This window comes from Bos mutus, chromosome 19 (assembly GCF_027580195.1).
Source record: "Bos mutus isolate GX-2022 chromosome 19, NWIPB_WYAK_1.1, whole genome shotgun sequence".
Classification (NCBI taxonomy): Eukaryota; Metazoa; Chordata; class Mammalia; order Artiodactyla; family Bovidae; genus Bos; species Bos mutus.
Genome location: NC_091635.1, coordinates 11,095,201 through 11,121,584, shown reverse-complemented (window position 1 = coordinate 11,121,584; position 26,384 = coordinate 11,095,201). Strand labels below are relative to the sequence as shown.

Here is a 26,384-nt window from a genome sequence, read left to right as displayed (position 1 = left end):
TGATAGGTTAAAGAGACATTTACAACTAAAGCTTAAATAATCATCAAAGCCATTGGAGTAGATGTCTTTCTTCTTGGTATATATAGAATTACAAGGGAACCATGTTTAGGGAAAAGCCCAGGAGCACCAATCAACTTGAAGATACTGACAAAACAGAAGCCAATTACAGTTAGTGGAGGGTAAGAAGAAAAACCCATACATCTTGTGTCTCAGGACCTAGAGGATGTTTTAAAAAGAGTGTGTTTTAAAAAATCTGGAATATTGCTATATTTTAAGCAAAGTGAAGAAAATAAATGATTTCCAATCATAGAGACTCCGATTATAGAGAATTTGAGTCCTGTAAAGATTGTAATTATTGTGATGAGAATGATATAAAGTATTTTTGCAAAGCATCTAGTGGCCCATATATCATAGAAATATGTTCATTTTGAAATTTAAATTTTAATGGACATTGTAATTTCTTCCTAAAGATACTGGAGACAGAGCATGACAGGAAGGAATCAAACTATTGTCTCAGAGTTCCTCCTGCTGGGACTGCCCATCGAGTCAGAGCATCAAAACCTGTTCTATGTCCTGTTCCTGGCCATGTATGTTACCACCGTCCTGGGGAACCTTCTCATCATTGTCCTCATTTGCCTGGAGCCCCACCTCCACACACCCATGTATTTGTTTCTCAGTAACCTGTCTTTCTCTGACCTCTGCTTCTCCTCTGTCACAATGCCCAAATTGCTGCAGAATATGCATAGCCAAGACCCGTCCATCTCTTATGCTGGCTGCCTGACACAAATGTACTTCCTTTTGTTCTTTGGAGACTTGGAGAGCTTCCTCCTTGTGGCCATGGCCTATGACCGCTACGTGGCCATCTGCTTCCCCCTGCACTACACCACCATCATGAGCCCCAGGCTCTGTCTCTTCCTGGTGGTGCTGCCCTGGGTCCTGACCACGTTCCATGCCATGTTGCACACCCTGCTCATGGCCAGGCTGCACTTTTGTGATGACAATCTTATTGCCCACTTTTTTTGTGACATGTCTGCTCTGCTGAAGCTGTCCTGCTCTGACACTCGAGTGAATGAGCTGGTGATATTTATCATGGGAGGGCTCATTCTTGTGATCCCCTTTCTACTCATCATCACATCCTACGCTCAAATCGTGTCCTCCACCCTCAAGATCCCTTCTGCGAGGGGTATCCGCAAGGCCTTCTCCACCTGTGGCTCCCACCTCACTGTGGTGTCCCTGTTTTATGGGACAGTTATTGGTCTCTACTTATGCCCGTCAGCTAATAATTCTACTGTTAAGGAGACTGTGATGGCTACGATGTACACTGTGGTGACCCCCATGCTGAACCCCTTCATCTACAGCCTGAGGAACAGAGACATGAAAGGAGCTCTAGGAAGAGTCTTTTGGAGAAAAAAAGCTCCCTTTTCTCTGTGATGGTCAAGTTTGGATTTTTGCATAATTTTATGTGGTTGGTATATTGGTATTAATATTGGGATATTAACCCAGACTTCTTTTTTCAATGATGTTTTTGTTAAAATTCCATAATAACATATTATCCAATAAGTAACAGAGAAATGGCAGAGGTATGTAGTAGGAGTCGGAAAGGGGATGTCAGTGACCTACTAGCAGAATCTTGCTCAATTTTCTCTCCAGGTTACTCTAAGAAGCATTATTTTTAAACTTCCAATGAATTTTTCTATCCCCCCCGCCATTTTTTTCTTTACTGTTTCCAATGTTTTATTTACTGATAAAATAAACTCTACTGTTTACTGAGCATTTACTCATTTACTGTGGAAACACCCTCTCCTTCTGCCCTTGTCCCCACCACCTTGGACAGACATTCCATGAATGAAGAGACTGAAACCACAGAACACAGGCCCACAGCAGCCTACTAATATTTACTGAGCCAGACAACCCCTGAGGTCCCATTTGGAAATATGGAAGTGAAGAAAGTGCTAGTTGCTCAGTCATGTCCAACTCTTTGCGACCCCATGGACTGTAGCCACCAGGCTCCTCTGCCCGTGGAATTCTCCAGCAAGAATACTGGACTGGGTTGCCATTTCTTCCTTTAGGAGGTCTTTTCGACCCAGGGATCGAACCTGGATCTCTTGTGTCTCCTGCATTGCAGGGGGATTCTTTACCATCGGAGCCACCAGGGAAGCCCTGAAAATATGGAGGAGACTAAAAGAAACAGCACAGGTGTGATAGCTTGTAAAATCACATTAATTTGGGATGCGCTGCCTCCTTGGCTGACTGTGTGCTGCTATGGCAGCAAATTCTTGGGCCAGTGGTCCCTTCCTAAAGCTGGCCTTCCAGATTTGTGAGGCCACCATCCAGGCCATGCCGTACTCCTAGAAAGGCCAGTTAGAACCCAGGTCTGCCACATAAAGTGGTGGAGAGGAGAGCCGTTTCTTCCTGTGTCCCTTTTTAAACAATTTATCTTTTTTTTTTTTTTGTAAAAAATAACCAAAACCATGCTTTAAATAATACCCTGTCCTTGAGGTCAATACTTTAAAATTCAAAATTCTCACTCCCCTGCTTACCTCTGCTAAACTAGACTTTTCATTGCTGAATATAGATATTTACTTATCTCTTCATGAGGAAAGGGTTCCATTATTCTGTCATTAACCTTGTCTCCTCTGATTTATTTTCATGTCTCCAATGCCTTCTTGACCTGCCCTGAACCTCAAGTGCTTTCTATCTCCTTTGCTGCAATAGTTTAGTTCGTCTCTGTTGTTGTTTAGTTGCTAAGTTATGTCTGACTCTTCTGGGACCCCATGGACTTTAGCTCTCCATGCACCTCTGTCATGACCATGTGCCACGGTTACTTAAGCTTGTGTGCCAAGGGCCTGTGCTCTGCAACAAGAGAGACCACCGCAACGAGAAGAGACCGCACCGCCACTACAGAGCAGCCCCCGTTCACCGCAACTATAGAAAAGGCGACACAGAGCAACGAAGACAGAGCACAGCCAAAAAATAGCTAATTATGGCTTTGTGGCCATAGATAACTGCAGCAGCAGGAAGAGCTGGAGACTAGGAGGTATTCTACACATTTGGGGAGTATTAGAGACAATGGAAGTGGCAGGTGTCAGTAATGTTTTCCCACAGAGGTAAGAAGGCTGAAGTACTTCAGTGCGATTCAAACTGGGTTTTCTTTTTCATCTTGGTTTGAGGAAGAATGGAATATGATCAAGGAGAGTTTCTCTTGTCTCTTATTCTAGTACTTTCTATATATCTGCATATAGTTGTGTCATAGAGATCTACCCCTTGTTAGCGTCAGGTGGTTTATGGGAAATGGTGTTTTACTGAGAGATTTTGCCACCCTGAGAATCTTTCCAAAATATGTGTCTTGGGGACTTCCCGGGTGTTCATGTGGTTAAGACTCTCTGCTTCCACATCACAGGGCATGGGTTTGATCACTAGTCAAGGGACTAAGATCCCACATGCTGCCGAACATGGCCCCAAAACCAAAACAAAATGTGTATCTTTCTTGACACTTTACTCAAACCACTGAAGGCTTCTTGTTGCCCACAGAAAACATCCTGTTACACTCCGCGGATTTTTAGGATATTCCTAGTATGGCTTCACCAACCATCCTCTTTTACTTTCCACCTGTGGCTCCAACCACAAAGGTCTGCTGTCCATTCCCTAAACAGGCAGTGGTTAGGCTTTCCTGCATGAGTTCTGCATCCTCCATTTCCCTCCAAGTATAGTCAGGTGTGATCAGTGATTGTAATCAGTCACTGCTCCTGGACCCTGAGAGCTTTGGTCCTAAAGAGGTCTTGTGTAATTGTTTTGTCTTTAATAAATCCCTCCAGGATTCAGACTCCTCTGGGATCCAGGGCCCCTGAGGCCTGAGGATGTGCAGAATGGGAGATGGAGAAGGGAGTTTTCAGACACAGGTGATGACTACAGAGGGTGATACTTTACATGCGTTAGTGAATAAAGGGGAGCAGGATCACAGGTCAGGGTCCTGAGTCAGCCTCACACACTGGGCAAGTTAGGCAGAGGGTGAGTGAGCTGGTCCCTTAGAAACCTTCCCACCTGAGGTCTTGGATTCCCAGGTTGTGTGATCTTCTGCAGGAGAGCTTTTCAGGTATGGTAATGCTCCTCTTTCCCACCTCTCTCCCTCCTAAAATTTCACTATGTTTGAGAAATGTTTATTGATATTCCACCAGTTATAATCTGCTTTCATTAATGACAGCATTCTTGTGTATTACTCACTGTATTATTTGTTCCCATGATATTGACTAATTTCAGCATACTGACAGCTCATTCTAGGCATTAATATCATAGTTCTGAACCCCTATTTTATATTAGAATCACTTTGGAGCTTTAGAAAATTTTGTATGGATGCTTCACAGCAGAAACTGACACAATATTGTGAAGCAATAATATTGTGGTTCAGTCTCCAAGTCGTATCTGACTCCTCACAATGCCATGGACTGTAGCAATTATATTCCAGTAAAAAATTGTGGTTAAATTTATCTGAGGGCTTCAGTAATCTTTATTTTAAACTGTATCAGGTATCCTTGCTACTCACTGTGCAGTCCATGGACTGCGGCATGGGCATGGGCATTAGCTGGGTGCTGATTAAATTGCAGAAGCATTAGGCCATAGTAAAGTTACTAGTACTTACCAAAAAAATGCAGGCACAGAGTTACTATATCAAAATCAGGGTTTACCAGAACTCCCAGGGGATTTTAATGGGTTATCAACTTTTAGAATTACTGAACTATGTTGCCTTAAATGAAGTCCAGTCTGAGAACTACTGACTTAATGAGTGAAGAAAGTAAGAGGCTCATGGCATCATCAGTGACAACATCCCACTGTGATGCTGGTACCTATATTCACATGTAAAACCTGTTGACGTGGCTGAATCAACCTGCATCAAGGAGTGAAATCCCAGATGTTGGATTCAGTTACGTCTTTCATGAAGGAGCTTCCCACATCTAATGATGTTTCTCCTTTGCTTTTTTTTTTGCCAGCTTTTGGCATGCTGAGATGGATTAATCAGGATTCTTGAAAGAAAATGAACCAGTTGGAGAGTACATCTATATTTATTTTATCTATATAGATAAATATCTCTGTTTATATCCTCTGTAATGGTGGAAAAAAATAGTGTATCTGGTGTGGAGACATTTTCCAAGAGGACAAATTACATCCATAAATTCGGTAATACAGTGTCAAATTCAGTGCCAAAGTGCTAGCACTAGCAGTTGAGTCTAGTACTTTTGGTTCTGGGAGGATTTAGTAGGAGCAGACAGCAAACTCCTAATTTAGAAAGAGTTTGCGGTCTTTCAAGTTGGAAGAATGCATGTTTCAGCTGGAAGTACAACCAACGAGTGTTATGATACATCAACCACGTCCAGACACTCTGCCAGCTGCAAGCACTGCTGCAGTCGTGACGGCAGACATGGCCTTTCCTATGGGTAGCCTACCATTCTGTAGGGAAGAAAGCTATAAACAGTGTAATCAAAGGATACCAAAGGAGAAGGGTTCAATCTTGGAAGCAGGGAGACTGTTAAGAGGCTGTTCCAATGGTAGAGAAAGGACATGATGTCAGCCTGATCAAGGGTACTGAGAGTGGCTAATGGGAGTATCTGTAAGGGTAGGAGAATCAAGTGGTGGGATCTATAGGACATACCCACGGGAAGCTGATAATGACCAAAGGAGGGAATGAAAGAAAACTTTCAGGTTGTGGAGTACCTGGATTCCCTTTTACTGAAATATGAGAAGCTAAAGGAGAAGGGAATTGAGGAAGTGGCAAGGAGACATTGGAGGATGGGCAAGGGCTTCCCTGGTGGCTCAGATGGTAAAGCATCTGTCTGCAGTGCAGGAGAACTGGGTTCGATCCCTGGGTTGGGAAGATCCTCTGGAGAAGGAAATGGCAGCCCACTCCAGTTCTCTTACCTAGAAAATCCCATGGACGAAGGAGCCTAGTAGATTGCAGTCCATGGGGCTGCAAAGAGTTGGACTGAGTGACTTAAGGAGATATCACGAGTTTCTTTGCTGAAAATTAGGGTGTAATGTCCAAGGGAAGACAGCAGTTAGGCAACTCAGTATCTTCTTTCATAGGTCAAAGAGACATTTGCAACTAAAGCTCAAATAATCATCAAAGCCGTTGGAGTAGATAAGTTTTCCTTCATGGTATATATAGAATTACAGGTAGTTTATCTTTTCCAAATGAAAAGGTAAAAAGGAAAAGCCCTGGAGCATCAATCATCTTGAAGACATTGACAAAACAGAAGCCAATTACAGTTAGTGGAGGGTAAGAAGAAAAACCTATACATCGTGTGTCTCAGGACCTAGAGAATAAGAGTGTGCTTTAAAAAATCTGGAATATTGCTATATTTTAGAGCAATGTGAAGATAATAAATCATTCCCAATCATGGAGATTCTGATTATAGAGATTTGGAGTCCTGTAAAGATTGTAATTATTGTGATGAGAATGATATAAAGTATTTTTGCAAAAGCATCTCAGTTCAGTTCAGTTCAGTTCAGTTGCTCAGTCATGTCCAACTCTTTGCGACCCCATGAATCGCAGCATGCCAGGCCTCCCTGTCCATTACCATATCCCAGAATTCACTCAAACTCACGTCCATCGAGTAGGTGATGCCATCCAGCCATCTCATCCTCTGTCGTCCCCTTCTCCTCCTGCCCCCAATCCCTCCCAGCATCAGAGTCTTTTCCAATGAGTCAACTCCTTGCATGAGGTGGCCAAAGTACTGGAGTTTCAGCTTTAGCATCATTCCTTCCAAAGAACACCCAGGACTGATCTCCTTTAGAATGGACTAGTTGGATCTCCTTGCAGTCCAATGGACTCTCAAGAGTCTTCTCCAACACCACAGTTCAAAAGCATCAATTCTTCAGCATCTAGTGACCCATATATCATAGAAACATGTTCATTTTGAAGTTCAAGTTTTCATGGGCATTGTTATTTCTTCCTAAAGGTACTGGAGACAGAGCATGACAGGAAGGAATCAAAATGTTGTCTCAGAGTTCCTTCTACTGGGACTTCCCATTGAGTCAGAACATCAAAACCTGTTCTTTGTCCTGTTCCTGGCCATGTACGTTACCACCATACTGGGGAACCTTCTCATCATCGTCCTCATTTGCCTGGACCCCCACCTCCACACACCCATGTATTTGTTTCTCAGTAACCTGTCTTTCTCTGACCTCTGCTTCTCCTCTGTCACAATGCCCAAATTGCTACAGGACATGCAGAGCCAAGACCCATCCATCTCTTATGCTAGCTGCCTGACACAAATGTACTTCTTCCTGTTCTTTGCAGACCTGGAGGACTTCCTCCTTGTGGCCATGGCCTATGACCGCTACGTGGCCATCTGCTTCCCCCTGCACTACACCACCATCATGAGCCCCAGGCTGTGTTCCTTCCTGGTGGTGCTGTCCTGGGTGCTGACCACGGTGCCTGCCATGTTATACACCTTGCTCATGGCCAGACTGTGTTTTTGTGAAGACAACGTGATCGCCCACTTTTTCTGTGACATGTCTGCTCTGCTGAAGCTGTCCTGCTCTGACACTCAAATTAATGAGCTGGTGATATTTTTCGTCGGAGGACTCATTATTGTCCTGCCATTCCTAGTCATCATCATGTCTTATGCACGAATTATTTTCTCTATCCTTAAGGTCCCTTCTGTCAAGGGCATCTGCAAAGCCTTCTCCACCTGTGGCTCCCACCTCACTGTGGTGTCCCTGTTTTATGGGACAATTATTGGTCTCTACTTATGTCCATCAGCTAATAATTCCACTGTTAAGGAGACTGTGATGGCTATGATGTACACTGTGGTGACCCCCATGCTGAACCCCTTCATCTACAGCCTGAGGAACAGAGACATGAAGGGAGCTCTGGGAAGAGTCTTTCGTAAAAAGAAATTTCATTTCTTTCTATGATGGTAAACTTGGTAAAATTTATGATGGTAAATTTCTACATAATTTTATCCAGTAGATGTGTTGATATTAATGTTGGGATATTAACCCTGACACTTTTTTCAATAATCTTTTTGTTACAATTTCATAATAAGATATTGTCCAATAAGTAAAAGAGATAAAGTGGAGGTTTGTAGTTGGGCTCAGAAAGGGGATGTCTGTGACCTACAAGTCTTCCTCTTTTTTTCTCTTCAGGTGACCCTAAGAAGAATTATTTTTAAACTTCCAGTTAATCATTGTGTCATCCCCCCTGCCTTTTTTAAACTGCTTCCAATGTTTAATTTACTGATAAAATAAATACCACTTTTTTTGAGCATGACTTCTCTCCTTTGCATGTGTTTTAGCGTGTACAACACCATATTGTTAACTGCAGGCACTATCTTATATTTTACTGCTTACTCATTTTATGTAACAGAAATTTCATGCCCATAAAAAATCAGCTTTCCATCTTCTGCTCATTCCAGCTCCTGACAACCACCATTCTGTCCTCTCTTCTATGAATATAACTACATTGATAACTCACATCTAACATGGAATCAGTCAGTGTTTGTCCTTCTGTTCGTGGGTTATTTCACTTAGTGCCATGCCCTGTAGGTTCATCCGCACAGTCAGCCAATTCGAATATTTCTTTTTTTAAAGACTGAGTGATATTCCATTATATGCATATACCACATTCTCTGTATCCATTTATTGGTTAATAGACATTTGAATTGTTTCCATATCTTAGCTATTGTGAATATTGTTGACGTGAATGATGAAGAGTGGGTATCTTTTCATATTCCTCATGTCATTTCCTTTGGGTGCACACCCAGAATTGGGATTGCTGGATCATGTGCTAGTTTTTTTTTTTTTTTTTTTGGAGAATTGTCACAGTGGCCCTGATAGTTACACCAGATGAACATTATATGAAAAGTGCAGATCAATATCCCACTAGTTTCTTGTCTATATCTGTGAGTCTGTTTCTGTTTTGTTTATGTATTGAATGTCACATGTAAGTGACATTATAGAGTATTGGTCTTTGTCTGACTTATTTCAATAGGCATAATATGCTTTAGGTCCATCCACGTTGTTGCAAATGGCAGAATTTTGTTCTTTTTGATGCTGAATAATGTTTCATTGCATATACACGTCATAGCTTCTTTATCCATTTATCTGTTGATGGACATTTGTGTTTCTTCCACATCATGGCTATTGTAAACAGTGCTGCTATGAACCTGGGGTGCATGTATTTTTTGAATTAGTATTTTTTTTTCTGGATATATATCCAGGAGTGGAATTGCTAGATTGTATGGCAGTTCTATTTTTATTTTTTAATGAACCTTCATACTGTTTTCCACAGTGGCTGCACCAATTTACATTCCACCAACAGTGTAAAAGGGTTCCCTTTCTCCACATCTTCTCCAACATTTTAATTTGTGTTCTTTTTGATGACAGCCCAATCTGATAGGTGTGAGGTGATATCTCATTGCAGTTTGACTTGCTTATCACTAATAATTAGCAATGTGGAACATCTTTTCATTTGCCTGTTGGCCATCTGTATGTCTTTGCAAAACTGTCCCTATCCTCTGAACATTTTTAATGAGATTTTTTTTTTTTTGCTTTGAGTTATATGAGTTTTATAAAAATATATTTTGGATATTAACCCTTTATCAGGTATATGATTTGAAAATATTTGCTCCCATTAGGTGTGTTGCCTTTGCATTTTGTTGTGTTTTTTTTTTTTTTCTATGCAGAAGTTTTTTAGTTTGATGTAGTTCCCATTTATTTCTGTTTTTGTTGCTTATGTCTTTGGTGTCATATTCAAAGAATAGTCACCAAGACCTATGTCAAAACTTTACTGCCTATGTTTCTTCTAGGAGTTTTTTTCATTTTAGGTCTTAGTTCAAGCATTAACACATTTGAGTTAAATTCTTTTGCATTTCCAGTTCCCCAGTGCCATTTATAGAAGAGACTGTCCTTCCTCATTGTATTTTTAAAGTACCATCTTATTAATATAATAGCACCAGAACTGTAAATGCTTGGATATAAATCATACACAATATATACAAGGTCTGTATCTTGAAATCACAAAACTCTGATTAAGAACTCATTGAGAACTAAAGAAATTGATAGGTACAACATGTTCATGGGGTGAAAGACTTGACATTGTTAAGATGTTCTTCTGAAACTGATCTAGAGATTCAACACATTTCAGTTAAATTCCAGAGGATTTTCTGGTAGTATAAATGAACAATAAGATTACAAAATACACATGTAAAGGCAAAGAAACTAAAAAAGTAAATTTACTATAGCTAAAAGATTAAAAATGGTGGCATTAGAGAAATACAGATCAATATAGAGAGTATAGAATACCTTATAGAATCCAAAAACTAGATTCAATCATGTACCATCCATTGATCACTGACAAATGTGCAAAGACAATTTAGTAGAAAATAGTCTTGTCGACCAATGATGCTGGAGAACTTGGATTTCCATGAGAAAAAAACAAACTTCAATCCACACCTCATGTTAACAAAAACAATTCACTCTTGATGGATCATTTGCTTAAATATTAGTATGAATACTGAGATGGTTTCCCATGACACCATGTTTCATGGAGCCAGAGAAATCCCAGAGCAGGAAGCTTGAACCATGTGGAACAGAATGGAGGTGAGGTGCCATCAGGTTTCACTACTAAAGCTTGCTGAAGCCAGTGCAGAGCTGGTTACTAAGCCATGGCTGGAACAGGAGATGAAGCTGAGAGAAGTGAAGATGCACAAGAAGTGTCTCATGTAGGTCTCAGGGGAGGAGTGCTTCAACCAAGGGATGTAACAGTGGTTTCATTAAATTGGAAGTTGAGCAAATCACCTGAACATTTTGTTGTCCTTATGTGAAAGAAAGAAAGTGAAGTTGCTCAGTCGTGTCCGACTCTTTGCGACCCCATGGACTGCAGTCTATCAGGCTCCTCCGTCGATGGGATTTTCCAGGCAAGAGTACTGGAGTGGGTTGCTATTTCTTTTTCCAGGGGCTCTTTCTGACCCGGGGATCAAACCCGGTCTCCCGCATTGTAGGCAGATGCTTTACCATCTGACCCACCAGGGAAGTCACTTATGTGAACCCATATGCAAAGATGAACATTACATGAGCCTGGGTTGGTGCTATAGATTAGAAAGGGAAAACTGGGTTTCTCCACACAACTGGATCAGAGAGGACCATGTTTGCAATTCTGGGGAATTCTCTGAGTGCCTCTTAGTATTTTCTATTTAAAAATAAATATCAATAAAGCTATAACAAGTCGATAAGGCAAGACCATTGAAGATGCTGATTCACTAGGAATGAAGATTTGCATTATGTGAGAACCCCATACAGCTGAGATGGTGGCCGAGGAGAACATGGAATGGGTAGTGAAAGAAGGTGTTATGGCTTTGTGGCCATAGTTAACTGGTGCATAAGGAAGAGCTGGAAACTAGGAGATATTCTGACACATTTGGGGAGTATTAGAGATGATGGTGGGCTATACAGGTGGTGCAATGATAAAGAAACCACCTGCCAATGTAGGAGAGGTGGGTTCAATCCCTGGGTCAGGAAGATCCCCTAGAGTAGGAAATGGCAACTCACTCCAGTATTCTTGCCTGGAAGATTCCTTAGACAGAGGAGGCTGGCAGACTATGGTCCATGGCATCACAAAGTGTCAGACATGACTGAGCGACTGACCATGTACACACATGCAGAGATGATGGTGGTTGCAGGTGCCATTCATGTTTTCTCACAGAGGCAAGAAGGCAGAAGTACCTCAACAGGATTCAAACTGGATTTTCTTTTATGTCTTGGCTTGAGAAAGAATTGAACATGGCCAGGGAGAGTTTATCTTTCTTCTTATTCTAGTACTTTCTATTTATCTGCATATAGATGTGTCAGAGATATCTACTTATTGTTAGCTGCAGGTGATTCTTGGAAAATGGTGTTATATTGAGAGATTCTGCCACCTTGAGAATCTTTCCAAAATATATCTTTTTTGACACTTTGCCCTAACCACCGATGGCTTCTTGTTGCCCACAGAAAACCATCTCTTCAGATATTTTAGGATACTCACAGTAGGGTTCCTGCTTGTTTTATGACTTCACGAACCATTCTCTTTTACCTCCCAAAGTGTAGGCTCCAACCATAAGTGTCCCATGGCAGTGATTAAGCTTTCATGTATGAGCTTCTCTCCATCTTCACCTTTCCCCAAAGAGTAGTCAGGTGTGATAAGTGATTGTAATCAGTCGCTGCTCCATGACCCTGAGAGCATTTGTCCTAGAGAAAGTGAAAGTGTTAGTTGCGAAGTCATGTCTGACTCTTTGTGACCCCATGGATGATAGCCCACCAGGTTCCTCTGTCCATGGGATTTTTCCAGGCAAGAATACTGGAGTGTGTTGCCATTCCCTTCTCCAGGGATTGAACCTGCATCTCCTGCATTGCAGGCAGATTCTTTACCATCTGAGCCACCATGGGAGGCGGTGTCCTAGAGAGGCCCTGGGTAATTACTTTGACTTTAATGAGTTCCTCCAGGATCCAGACTCCTCTGGGATCCAGGGCCCCTTATGTCCAAGGATGTACAGAATGGGAGATGTGAGAAGGGAGGTTTCAGACACAGGTGATGACTACAGAGGCTGATATCTCACATGCTTTAGTGAATAAACTAGAGTAGAATCTCAGGTCAGGATCCTGGAGTCACCCTCACACACTGGGTAAGTTGGGCAGAAGGTGAATGAGCTGGTCATTTAGGATTCTTCCAACCTGAGGGTCTTGAATTCCCAGGTTGAATGGTGTTCAGTAGGAGAGTTTTTCAAGTATGGTGATGCTTTTCTTTTCCACCTCTCTACTTCCCCAAATTTCACTACATTGGAGAATTTTTCACTAATGTTCACTCATTTAATCTATTTTTTTAATTAATGATAGCATTCTTATGTGTTACTTACATATCATTTATTCCTACAGCATTGTGTAGTTTCAGTGTACTAACAACTTTTAAGTAGGCATTCATGCCACACTTCTGAACCCTTGTTTTATTTTAGAATCACCTTGGAGCTTTAAAAAAACTCTGTATGAACTTCCTCTCAAAGATTGTGATTATATTTATCTGAGGGGGTCCAGTGATCTTTGCTTTTAAAAGCATCAGGTATTCTTCCTACTCACTGTGAAGCCCATGGACTACTACCTGGGAGCTGATTAAAATGCAGAAGCAGGCCTATTATATCAAAATCAGTGTTTTGCTAGCACTCCCAGGAGATACTTCAGGGATATTAAATTTTAGAAGCATTGCCCTAGATTTATTTAAGTGCAGTTCTGGCTGAGAACTACTGACTGAAGAAGGTGAGAGGCTCATGGCACGATCAGAGACAACATCCCCAAGTCCTGTCTCTGGTTTGTGGTCGCTAGTCACACTCTTAATACAAATGTAATCCCCAGTCACACAAATGGGGTCCTGCTCATTTGCCAGGGAAACAAAATTCTGAGAAACCAAGTGTTTCTTCCCAGTGTTATGTCTTTATGTAATATCCATGTATAAAACCTATTGACGTGGCTGGATCAGCCAGCATCAAGGGGTGAAGCCAGCTGTTGGATTTAGTTATGTCTTTAATGAAGGAGCTTCCCACATCTAATGGGTGCCATTTTTTCTACCTTGAGGTGCACTGAGAAGTGTTAGGCTTCTCCAGAGAAACAGATCCAATAGAGAATTTTATCTATATCTCTCCATATATGTGCATATATCTCTATTACCTATATCATCTGTATTAGTGTAATAGTAGTGTGTTTGAAAGGGCTTCTTAGGTAGCTCAGTGGTAAAGAATCTGCCTGCCAGTGCAAGAGATGCAGGAGATACGGGTTCAATCCCCAGGTCGGAAACATTCCCCTGGAGAAGGAAATGGCAACCCACTCCAGTATTCTTGCCTGGGAAATCCCATGGACAGAGGAGCCTTGTGGGCTACAGTCCATGGGATCACAAAGAATTGGATACAACTGAGGGACTGAGGGCTCACTGTGTTTGAAAACATATGAGAACAAATAGTTTGGGGACAACATTACTCCATACATTTTGTAATACAGGGTCAAATTTAGCGCTAAATGGTTGAGGGTAGTGAGTTTCTGTCCTGGGAAGAGTTAGTAAGAGTAGTGATTCTAACTTAAAAGGAGTTTTGCTGGCTTTAAAGTTGGAGAAATGCACATCTCAACCTGAAGCACGACCAGTGGATATTTATGAAACACCTCCTGTATCCAGGCACTGGGCCGGGTGCTGCCTCTGTGGCAGCTGTGAAGGCAGACGTGACCCTTTCCTACGTGGAGTTTATAATCTGGTGAAGAAGGCAGCTATAGAGTAATGATCCCATTGTCCTGGAGTGCTGTGGGGACAAGAAGGATGCTTGGAAACATAGCAGTGCATTCTCCTCTGGTCTGGGGGAGATAGGGAGGCTTTGCAGGGCAAATGACATGAAACGTATGTGAAGGACAAATACGGGAAGCCATGGGAAAAGAGGGGGCAGAAGGGAGAGAACTCTAGGGAAGAGGAACAGTGAGTGCAAAGTGCTGGAGCAGAGTGTTGTGTTTAGTCCAGCTTTGCTGGAGAGTGAAATGTGAGCACAGTTGTGGGGCCAGATGGAGTTTCGGAGTTAGGCAAGGGTCAGGTCATGAGTCACCTTTTGAAGGGAATTTGCCTTTAAGGAATTTGCCTTTATGTTAAGAGCAATGGGAATCCACAAAGACTTTATGGAGAATGGTTACCTGTTCTTCATCTTCAAATGCCTACTATGATGAAGGATACTGATGGATTTCAAGTATGGAAGCAGGGAGATGAATTAAGAGGTTGTTCCAAAGATTAAGATTGACATATATACCCTACTATATATAAAATAGATAACTAATAAGGAACTACTGTAAAGCCCAGGGAACTATACTCAATACTCTGTAATGGCCTATCTGGGAAAAGAATAAAAAAAAGAGTGGATGTATGTATAGATATAACTGATTCTGCCTGCCAGTGCAGGGGACTCAAGATATGTGGGTTTGATCCCTGAGTTGGGAAGATCCCCAGGAGTAGGAAATGGCAACCCACTCCAGTATTCTTGCTTGGAAATTTCCATGGTCAAAAGAGTCTGCCAGGCTGCAGACTGTCCATGGGGTTGCGAAGAGTTGGAAAAACACACACACACGTAAGTGATTCACTTTGCTGCACACCTGAAACTAGGACAACATTGTAAATCAACTATATTCCAATAGCATTTTTTAAGGTGGTTCCAATAATATAAATAAGATGTGATGTCAAACTGATCTAAGGTGGTGAGAGTGTGGATAAGGAGTGAATGAAGGAGAAAGAATTTCTAGATCTTGTTGACAGATGTTGGGTATTGATAACAGAAAGGAGGAAATGAAAGAAGCCTTTCATGTTTTAATCTGGATAACCCGAAAGTCTTTTTCTGGGATACGGAAGACCTGAGGAGGAGGGAATTGGGAGAGGCACAAAGGGATATCGTGTGTTTCTTTTGGAATCTGTTTAACTGAAGATGCCTGTAATACATCCAAGGAGAGAGAATATTCAAGCAATTGAGTATCTTCTTCTATGAGTTAGAAAGACTTCTACAACTGAAGTTTAAATGGTAATCAAGCCATTGAAGTAGATGAGTTCTTCTTGGTGCATGTGTGCTAAGTCGCTTCAATCTTGTCCAAATCTGCAACCCCATGGACTGTAACCTTCCAGGCTCCACTGTCTCTGCATTGGCAGGCGGGTTCCTTACCACTAGCACCACCTGGGAAGCCCTTTTCTGATGGTATATAAAATTATAAGAGAACAGGTTTTAGGAAAAAACCCTGGAACATCAATCAAGTTGAAGATAGAGACAAAACAGAAGCCAGTAGAGTATTGAGGATGTCTGACCAGGCAAGTATGGGAAAAACCAATGTATTATGTGTCTCAGAAGCTGAGGGATAAAAATGTTTTAGGAAAGTTGGAATATTGTTTTGTGTTAAAGAGAAATGAAAATAAGTCATTTCCAATGATAGAGATTCTGATTATAGAGAATTGGGGTCCTGTAAATATTGTAATTATTGTGATGAGAATTTTGCAAAGCATCTAAGAGCCAGTTTATCATAGAAATAAGTGCACTCTGAAATTCAGGTTTTCAAGGACACTATTAACTTCTTCCTAAAGACACTGGAGACAGAACATGACAGGAAGGAATCAAACTACTATCTCAGAGTTCCTTCTGCTGGGACTGCCCATCAAGTCAGAGCATCAGAACCTGTTCTACGCCCTGTTCCTGGCCATGTACGTTACCACCGTCCTGGGGAACCTTCTCATCCTCGTCCTCATTTGCCTGGATCCCCACCTCCACACACCCATGTATTTGTTTCTCAGTAACCTGTCTTTCTCTGACCTCTGCTTCTCCTCTGTCACAATGCCCAAGTTGCTGCAGAACATGCAGAGCCAAGACCTGTCCATCCCCTATGCTGGCTGCCTGACACAAATGTACTTCTTCCTGTTCTTTGCAGACTTGGAGGACTTCCTCCTTGTGGCCATGGCCTATGACCGCTACATGGCCATCTGCTTCCCCCTGCACTACACCACCATCATGAGCCCCAGGCTCTGTCTCTTCCTAGTTTTGCTGCCCTGGATACTGACCACGTTCCATGCCATGTTGCACACCCTGCTCATGGCCAGGCTGCATTTTTGTGAAGACAATGTGATCCCCCACTTTTTCTGTGATTCATCTGCTCTGCTGAAGCTGTCCTGCTCTGACACTCGAGTGAATGAGCTGGTGATATTTTTCGTCGGAGGGCTCATTATTGTCATCCCATTCCTACTCATCATCATGTCTTATGCACGAATCGTGTCCTCCATCCTCAAGGTCCCTTCTGCCAAGGGCATCTGCAAAGCCTTCTCCACCTGTGGCTCCCACCTCACTGTGGTGTGTCTCTTCTATGGGACAATTATAGGTCTCTATTTATGCCCATCAGCTCATAATTCCACTGTTAAGGAGACTGTCATGTCTATGATGTACACTGTGGTGGCCCCCATGCTGAACCCCTTCATCTACAGCTTGAGAAACAGAGACATGAAGGGAGCTCTGAGAAGAGTCTTTTGCAAAAAGAAAAATGCCTTCTCTCTATGACTGTAAAATTCAGATGATGATAAAGATGGGATTTCTACAGAATTTTATTTAGTAGGTATATTGATATCAATATTGGGATATTAACCCAGATTTCTGTTTTCAATGATCTTTTTTTTTTTACAATGACTTAGTAGGATATTGTCCAATAAGTAAAAGAGATACAGTGGAGGTATGTAGTAGGACTTGGCAAGGGGATGTCAGTGACCTCCTTCCCGGATCTTTCTCCTTTTTTCTCTCCAGGTTACTCAAAGAAGCTTCATTTTTAAATTTCCAATTAATCTTTGTGCCCTCCCTCCACCTTTTTTTCCATTAGTGTTTACAATGTTTTATTTACTGCTGAAATAAACACTATTGCTTACTGAGCGTTTACTCATTTACTTGTTGACACATCCTCTCCCCTCTGCCCTTGATCCAGCACCTTGGACAGACGTTCCATGAATGAAGAGATTGAAACTGCAGAACCTGGGCCCACAGTAGGATACGAATATTTACTGCACCAGACAACTCCCAATTAGTTACTTTTATCATCCTCCCATTTGAAAATACGGAGGAGACTAAAGGAAACAGCACAGCTGTGATAGCTTGTAAACTGCATTAATTTGGGACGTGCTGCCTCCTTGCCCACTGTGTGCCGCTGTGGCAGCAAATTCCTGGGCCAGCGGTCCCTTCCTAAACCTGGCCCTTTTGGATGTGTGAGGCCGCCATCCAGGTCATGCCATGCTCCCAGGAAGGTCACTTTGAACCCAGGTCTGCCACATAAAGGTGGAGAGGAGAGCCTTTTCTTCAGTGTCTGTGTCCCTTTTTTAAACAATTAACTTATGTTTTTTTTTTTAAGTAACAAAAAACATGCATTATATAATACCGTGTCCTCGAGGTCAATACTATTTAAAATTCAAAATTCTCCCTTGCTTACCTCCTGTAACCTGGACTTTTAATTGTTGAATATAGATATTTACTTATCTCTTCTTGAGCAAGGGTTTGCATTATTCTATCTCTTAACCTTCTCTGATTTTTTTTTTGTGTGTGTGTAATAAAGTTTTATTAAAGTATAAAGGAGATAGAGAAAGCTTCTGACATAGGCATCAGAAGGGGGCAGAAAGAGTACCCGCTTGCTAGTGTTAACAATGAAGTTATATACTCTCCAGTGAATCCAAAGAATGTCTGGAGGTTGTAAAGACCTCATCAGACCTACTCCATAATTTACATTTTTAAATAACAGAAGGTTTAATCCAGAGACTGTCCTTAGGCGAGATACATTATTGTTATATAATCCTAAGGAATGTGGGGAAAGAAAAAAAGTTTGTCCTTTCTTCCTTCTTGAGAATTCCAGACCCCTCTCTCCTTGGGAACCCCTAGACTCTTTATCAACCTGCCTAGGAACTGACTCTCTCATCCCCCCCTTTTCTTTTAGGAGAATTATGTTGCCTAGGGAAAAGGGGCATCGTTCTCGTTCCATAACTGCTTCCGAGCTGACAAGGGGGGTTGTCCCTAAATTGGTGAGGCAACATATTCTCCTAATCCTCATATTGAGGATATCTGATCCAGGGGCCCCAAATAGTAGCTGGAGGAAGTTGCAACAGTAGCAGGAATTTGAGCAATCATTTGTAACTTAAAAGCTTTCATGCAGCTAGAAACAAATCCAGTTATACAATTACAGATGCAGGCAACATAGTCATTAAAACAAGTTAAAATCAAAATTAAAAGTGACATTATGTCCATAGTTAGAGTACAAAGTGTTGCACCAGTCCATTTTAGGGTTGGTAAATGTCATCAGATGAAGAAGAGGCATTGCATGTGATTGTTGTCGAAGGTATTCACAGACTTGGAGAAAGTCTTTTCCTTGAAGTGGGGATGTCCACCACGGGAAGCCTTCCACTGATGAAGAGGGGAGCGCTCTGCAGACCCAGCAGTTAGACCAATTGTGGAATGCAGCATAGGAATGAGCCCAGGACAGGAAGACATTGTCTTGAGGATCCAACAGCAGACTCAGGATATTTGGAGTCAGCAGAAGTAGACTCACATAGATTATCAGGCCCATCCGCTGCCCTTTGCTTAACTCTAGAGCTCGGGTCAGGGCCACAAGCTCCGCTAACTGAGCACTGGTTCCCTGGGGGAGAGATTTTGCTTCCAAAACCTGTTCAGCAGTCACCACGGCATAACCTGCTTTACGTTTTCCATCCCGAACATAAGAACTGCCATCTGTAAATATTTCCATGTCAGGATTGTCTAATGGGGTATCCTTTAGATCCTCCCGAGCTGCATGGTTTAAAGTTAGGAATTGAGAACAATCGTGATCAGGTGTTTCATTTTCCTTCTCAGGAAGGAAAGTGGCAGGATTTACATTTCCACAAACTTTAAGCTTAGTTACTGGTCCTTCTAACAACGATGACTGATACTTAAAAAGCCTACTGTCTGTCATCCAAATATTAACCTTAGAATTTAATATTCTACTCACATCATGAGAAGTCAGTACAAGAAGGTTTCGAAAATTAATTATTTTTAAAGCCTCAGGTGCTAATAAAGCCGCTGCCCCAATTACTCTTAGGCAGTGGGGCCACCCACATGAAACTATATCTAATTCTCTGCTTTCTCCAGTGTCTTCTAGACCTACCCTGAACCTCAGGTGAACTTTCTATCTCCTTTGATAGTTCAGTTCATCTTTGTTGTTGTTTAGTCATTAAGTCGTGTTTACTCTTTTTTGACCCCGTGGACTTTAGCTCACCAGGCTCCTCTGTCATGCCTTAGGGCAACTAAGCCCGTGAGCCACAACTACTTAGGCCTGTACACAAAGAGCCTGTGCTCTGCAACGAGAGAGGCCACCAAACGAGAAGCCCACACCCCAGAGCTGGAGGGTAACTCCTGTTCCCGGCAACAACAGAAAAGCCCACACACAGCGACGAAGACCCAGCACAGCCACAAAAAAGTTAATTATGGCTTTGTGGCCATAGATAACTGCAGCAGCAGGAAGAGCTGGAAACTAGGAGGTATTCTGACACATCTGGGGAGTATTAGAGACGATGGAGGTGGCAGGTGCCAGTATGTTTTCCCACAGAGGTAAGAAGGCAGAAGTACTTCAGTGGGATTCACACTGGATTTCCTTTTCTATCTTGATTTGAGGAAGAATTGAATATGATCAGGGAGTGTTTCTCTTGTCTCTTACTCTAGTACTTCCTATATATCTGCACATGGTTGTGTCATGTAGGTAACTACTCCTAGTTAGCTACAGGTCATTTATGGGAAATGGTGTTTTACTGAGAAATTCTTCCACCTTGAGAATCTTTCCAAAATATGTGTCTTGGGACTTCCCTGGCAGTCCAGTGGTCAGACACTGAGTTTTCACTTCAGGGAATGCTGGACTGATCCCTGGTCAGGGAACTAAGATCTCACATGCAGCCCAGAATGGTCAGAAAACAAAAACAGAAAACTCAAGAAACCAATGTCTTTCTTGGCACTTTACTCAAACCACTGAAGCTTTCTTGTTGCTCACAGAAAACTGCCTGTTACACTCCTCAGAATTTTTAGGGTACTACCAGATGGTTCCTGCTTGTTTTATGACTTAACAAACCATCCTCTTTTACCTCTGGAAATGTAGGCTCCAACCACAAGTGTCCCATGTCCATTCTCTAAACAGGCAGTGATTAAGCTTTCGTGTATGAGCTTCTCTCCATCCTCACCTTCCCCCAAAGAGTAGTCAGGTGTGATCAGTGATTGTAATCAGTCATTGCTCCAGGACCCTGAGAGCATTTGTCCTAGAGAAAGTGAAAGTGTTAATCGCTCAGTTGTGCCTGATTCTTTGTCACCCCATGGACTGTAGCCCACGAGGTTCTCTGTCCATGGGATTCTCCAGGCAAGAATACTGGATGTGTTGCCATTCCCTTCTCCAGGGGATCTTCCTGACCCAGGGATCGAACCTGGGTCTTCTGCATTGCAAGCCGATTTTTACCATCTGAGCCACCATGGGAAGTGGTGTCCTAGAGAGGCCTTGAGTAATTACTTTGTCTTTAATGAGCTCCTCCAGGACCCAGACTCCTCTGGGATCCAGGGCCCATTTGGCCAAAGGATGAGCAGAATGGGAGAGGTGGATAGGATTTTCCAGACGCCAGAGATGACTTTACAGGCTGTTATCTCACATGCCTTAGTGAATAAAGGGGAGCAGGATCTCGGGTCATAGTCCTCTCACACTGGGTAAGCTGGCCATAGAGTAAATAAACTGGTCTGTTAGGGTTTTTCTGCCCTGAGAGCCTTGATTTTTCAGGTTGTGTGGTGTTCTCCAGGAGAGTTTTTCAAGTATGGTAATGCTTTCCTTTTCCACCCCTCTGCTTCCCAAAACTTCACTACATTTGAGAAGTTTTTATTAAGGTTCACATGTTATAATCTATTTTTATTAATGACAATATTTTTATGTATTTCTTACCACGTCATTTATTCCCAGAACGTTGTGTAATTTCAGTGTACTAACAACTCTTGAGGTAAGTATTAATGCCATACTTCTGAACCCTTGTTTTATTTTAGAATTACCTTGGAGCTACGAGACAGCAAAAGAGACACTGATGTATAGAACAGTCTTATGGACTCTGTGGGAGAGGGAGATTTGGGAGAATGACATTGAAACATGTAAAATATCATGTAAGAAACGAGTTGCCAGTCCAGGTTCGATGCACGATACTGGATGCTTGGGGCTAGTGCACTGGGACGACCCAGAGGGATGGTATGGGGAGGGAGGAGGGAGGAGGGTTCAGGATGGGGAACACATGTATACCTGTGGCAGATTCATTTTGATATTTGGCAAAACTAATACAATTATGTAAAGTTTAAAAATAAAATCAATCAATGCAAAAAAAAAAAAAAGAACTGTGTATGGGCTTCCTCTCAAAGACTGTGATTATATTTATCTCAGGGGTCCAGTAGATCAAGAATCCAGTAGCTTCTTGCTACTCATTGTGAAGCCCATGGACTGAGGAGGGACATTACCTGGGTGCTGATTAGAATGCAGAAGCAAGCCTAATGTATTGAAATCAGTGTTTTACAAGCACTCCTAGGAGATTTTTCAGGGATATTAAATTTAAGAAGCATTGCCCTAGATCCTTAAGTGCAGTTCTGGCTGAAAACTACTGACTTAACTGGTGAAGAAGGTGAGAGGCTCATGGCACCATCAGTGACAACATCCCCAAGTCCTGTCTCTGGTTTGTGATCGCTAGTCACACTCTTAATAGAGATGTGATCCCTAATCACACAAATGGGGTCCTGCTCTTTTGCCAGGGAAACAAAACTCTGAGAATCCAGGTGTCTCTTCCCAGTGTTTTGCCTCTATGTAATATCCAGGTGAAAACCTACTGACGTAGCTGGATCAGCCAGCATCAAGGGGTGAAATCCCAGCTGTTGGATTCAGTTATGTCTTTAATGAAAGAGCTTCCCACAAGTAATGATGCTCCTCCTCTGCTTTTTTTGTCCACTTTGAGGTGCACTATGGAGTGTTAGGTTTCTCCAGAGAAACAGACCCAGTAGAGAATTTTATCTATATCTATCCATATACATGCATATGTCTCTATTATCTATATCATCTGTATCAGTGTAATAGTAGTGCGTTTGAAAGGGCTTCTCAGGTAGCTTAGTGGCAAAGAATCTGCCTGCCAGTGCGGGGGATGCAGGAGATACGGGTTCGATCCCTGGGTTGGGAAGATTCCCTTGGAGAAGGAAATGGCAACCCACTCCAGTATTCTTGCCTGGGAAATCCCACGGGCAGAGGAGTCTGACGAGTTACAGTCCATGGGATCACAAAGAGTTGGACACGAATGAGAGACTGAGCATTCATACAGTGTGTCTGAGGTACAAGAATAAATACCATGGGGGCAACATTACTCCATACATTTTGTAACACACGGTCAAATTTAGTGCTAAATGGTTGAAGGTGGTGAGTTTCTGTCCTGGGAGGAGTTAGTAAGCGTAGTGATTTTACCTGTGGCGGATTCATGTTGATATATGGCAAAACCAATACAATATAGTAAAATTAAAAAATAAAATTAAATTAAAAAAAAAAGGTGTTTTGCTGGCTTTAAATTTGGAGGAAAACACAGCGCAACCTGAAGCAGAACCAATGGATATTTATGAAACTCCACTTGTATCCAGGCACTGGGCCGGGTGCTGGCTCTGGGGCAGCTGTGACATGACATGACCTTTTCCTATGTGGAGTTTATAATCCAGTGAAGAAGGCAGCTATAGGGAAATGATCCCATTGTCCTGGAGTGCTGTGGGGACAAGAAGGATGCTTGGGAACATAGCAGTGCATTCTCCTCTGGTCTGGGGGAGATAGGGAGGGTTTGCAGGGCAAATGACATGAAATGTATGTGAAGGACAAATACGGGAACTCATGGGAAAAGAGGGAGCAGAAGGGAAAGAACTCTAGGGAAGAGGAACAGTGAGTGCAAAGTGCTGGAGCAGAGTGTTGTGTTTAGTCCAGCTTTGCTGGAGAGTGAAATGTGAGCACAGTTGTGGGGCCAGATGGAGTTTCGGAGTTAGCAAGGGTCGGGTCATGAGTCACTTTTTGAAGGGAATTTGCCTTTAAGGAATTTGCCTTTATGTTAAAAGCAATGGGAATCCACAAAGACTTTATGGAGAATGGTTACCCGTTCTTCATCTTCAAATGTCTACTATGATAAAGGATACTGATGGATTTCAAGTATGGAAGCAGGGAGATGAATTAAGAGGTTGTTCCAAAGATTAAGATTGACATTAAGATTAAGGTTGTTCCAATGATTAAGGTGATATATATCCTACTATATATAAAATAGATAACTAATAAGAACCTACCCAGGAACTATACTCAAGACTCTGTAATGACCTATATGGGAAAAGAATAAAAAAAAGAGTGGATGTATGTATAGATATAACTGATTCTGCCTGCCAGTGCAGGGGACGCAAGATATGTGGGTTTGATGCATGAGTCGGGAAGATCCCCAGGAGTAGGAAATGGCAACCCACTCCAGTATTCTTGCTTGGAAAATACCATGGTCAGAGGAGTCTGCCAGGCCGCAGTCCATGGGGTTGCGAAGAGTTGGAAACACACACACACGTAAGTGATTCACTTTGCTGCACACCTGAAACTAGCACAATAACATTTTTTAAAGGAGGTTCCAATAGTATAAATAAGATGTGATGTCAAACTGATCTAAGGTGGTGAAGTGTAGATAAGGAGTGAATGAAGGAGAAAGAATTTCTAGATCTTGTTGATAGATGTTGGGTATTGATAACAGAAAGGAGGAAATGAAAGAAGACTTTCATGTTTTAATCTGGATAACCTGGAAGTCTTTTTCTGGGATGTGGAAGACCTGAGGAGGAGGGAATCACGAGAGGCACAAAGGGATATCGTGTTTCTTTTGGAATCTGTATTACAGGCAAGGAGATATAATACATCCTGTATTATCCTGTAATACATCCAAGCAGAGAGAATATTCAAGCAATTGAGTATATTATTTTATGGTTTAGAGAGACTTCTACAACTGAAGTTTAAATGGTAATCCAGCCAATGAAGTAGATGAGTTTTTCTTGGTGCATGTGTGCTAAGTCGCTTCAATCTCGTCCAAATCTGCAACCCCATGGACTGTAACCCTCCACGCTCCACTGTCTCTGCATTGGCAGGCAGGTTCCTTACCACTAGCACCACCTGGGAAACCCTTTTCTGATGGTATATAAAATTATAAGAGAACAGTGTTTAGGAAAAAACCCTGGAACATCAACCAAGTTGAAGATAGAAACAAAACAGAAGCCAGTAGAGTATTGAGGATGTCTGACCAGGCAAGTATGGGAAAAACCAATGTATTATGTGTCTCAGAAGCTGAGGGAGAAAAATGTTTTAGGAAAGTTGGAATGTTGTTTTGTGTTAAAGAGAAATGAATAAGTCATATCCAATGATAGAGATTCTGATTATAGAGAATTGGGGTCCTGTAAATATTGTAAATATTGTGATGAGAAAAATATAAAATAATTTTACAAAGCATTTAAGAGCCAGTTTATCATAGAAATAAGTTCATTGTGAAATTCAGGTTTTCAAGGACACTGTTACTTCTTCCTAAAGATACTGAAGACAGAGCATGACAGGAAGGAATCAAACTACTATCTTAGAGTTCCTCCTTCTGGGACTGCCCATCAAGTCAGAGCATCAGAACCTGTTCTACGCCCTGTTCCTGGCCATGTACATTACCACCATCCTGGGGAACCTTCTCATCCTCGTCCTCATTTGCCTGGACCCCCACCTCCACACACCCATGTATTTGTTTCTCAGTAACCTGTCTTTCTCTGACCTCTGCTTCTCCTCTGTCACAATGCCCAAGTTGCTGCAGAACATGCAGAGCCAAGACCTGTCCATCCCCTATGCTGGCTGCCTGACACAAATGTACTTCTTCCTATTCTTTGCAGACCTGGGGGACTTCCTCCTTGTGGCCATGGCCTATGACCGCTACGTGGCCATCTGCTTCCCCCTGCACTACACCACCATCATGAGCCCCAGGCTCTGTCTCTTCCTGGTTTTGCTGCCCTGGATGCTGACCACGTTCCATGCCATGTTGCACACCCTGCTCATGGCCAGGCTGCATTTTTGTGAAGACAATGTGATCCCCCACTTTTTCTGTGATTTGTCTGCTCTGCTGAAGCTGTCCTGCTCTGACACTCGAGTGAATGAGCTGGTGATATTTTTCGTCGGAGGGCTCATTATCGTCATCCCATTCCTACTCATCATCATGTCTTATGCACGAATCGTGTCCTCCATCCTCAAGGTCCCTTCTGCCAAGGGCATCTGCAAAGCCTTCTCCACCTGTGGCTCCCACCTCACCGTGGTGTGTCTCTTCTATGGGACAATTATAGGTCTCTATTTATGCCCATCAGCTCATAATTCCATTGTTAAGGAGACTGTCATGTCTATGATGTACACTGTGGTGGCCCCCATGCTAAACCCCTTCATCTACAGCCTGAGGAACAGAGACATGAAAGGAGCTCTGAGAAGAGTCTTTTGCAAAAAGAAAAATGCCTTCTCTCTATGACTGTAAAGTTCAGATGATGATAAAGATGGGATTTCTACAGAATTTTATTTAGTAGGTATATTGATATCAATATTGGGATATTAACCCAGATTTCTGTTTTCAATGGTCTTTTTTTTTTACAATGACTTAGTAGGATATTGTCCAATAAGTAAAAGAGGTACAGCGGAGGTGTGTAGTAGGACTTGGAAAGGGGATGTCAGTGACCTCCTTCCCGGATCTTTCTCCTTTTTTCTCTCCAGGTTACTCAAAGAAGCTTCATTTTTAAATTTCCAATTAATCT

The 26,384-nt window shown here is 42.2% G+C and overlaps 4 protein-coding genes across 4 annotated transcripts; all 4 read left to right on the top strand.

Annotated features, from left to right (window-relative positions):
• Positions 1–486: 486 nt before the first annotated feature.
• Positions 487–1,431, top strand: LOC102283344 (olfactory receptor-like protein DTMT). Its single transcript, XM_070388778.1, has one exon. It carries the CDS (start codon positions 487–489, stop codon positions 1,429–1,431), a length of 945 nt encoding a protein of 314 aa, XP_070244879.1.
• Positions 1,432–6,966: 5,535 nt separating this feature from the next.
• On the top strand, positions 6,967–7,911 carry LOC102264618 (olfactory receptor 1E5). The gene has a single exon (XM_005906712.1). The coding sequence runs from the start codon at positions 6,967–6,969 to the stop codon at positions 7,909–7,911; it is 945 nt and encodes a 314-aa protein (XP_005906774.1).
• Positions 7,912–16,127: 8,216 nt separating this feature from the next.
• LOC102283633 (olfactory receptor 1E2) lies at positions 16,128–17,072 on the top strand. Its single transcript, XM_005906696.2, has one exon. It carries the CDS (start codon positions 16,128–16,130, stop codon positions 17,070–17,072), a length of 945 nt encoding a protein of 314 aa, XP_005906758.2.
• An 8,087-nt stretch (positions 17,073–25,159) lies between these two features.
• On the top strand, positions 25,160–26,104 carry LOC102272848 (olfactory receptor 1E2). Its single transcript, XM_005894339.2, has one exon. It carries the CDS (start codon positions 25,160–25,162, stop codon positions 26,102–26,104), a length of 945 nt encoding a protein of 314 aa, XP_005894401.2.
• Positions 26,105–26,384: the final 280 nt, after the last annotated feature.

Excerpts from the sequence above, each read along its gene's own strand:
- LOC102283344 (XM_070388778.1), top strand. The coding sequence starts at position 487 with ATGACAGGAAGGAATCAAACTATTGTCTCAGAGTTCCTCCTGCTGGGA.
- LOC102264618 (XM_005906712.1), top strand. The coding sequence starts at position 6,967 with ATGACAGGAAGGAATCAAAATGTTGTCTCAGAGTTCCTTCTACTGGGA.
- LOC102283633 (XM_005906696.2), top strand. The coding sequence starts at position 16,128 with ATGACAGGAAGGAATCAAACTACTATCTCAGAGTTCCTTCTGCTGGGA.
- LOC102272848 (XM_005894339.2), top strand. The coding sequence starts at position 25,160 with ATGACAGGAAGGAATCAAACTACTATCTTAGAGTTCCTCCTTCTGGGA.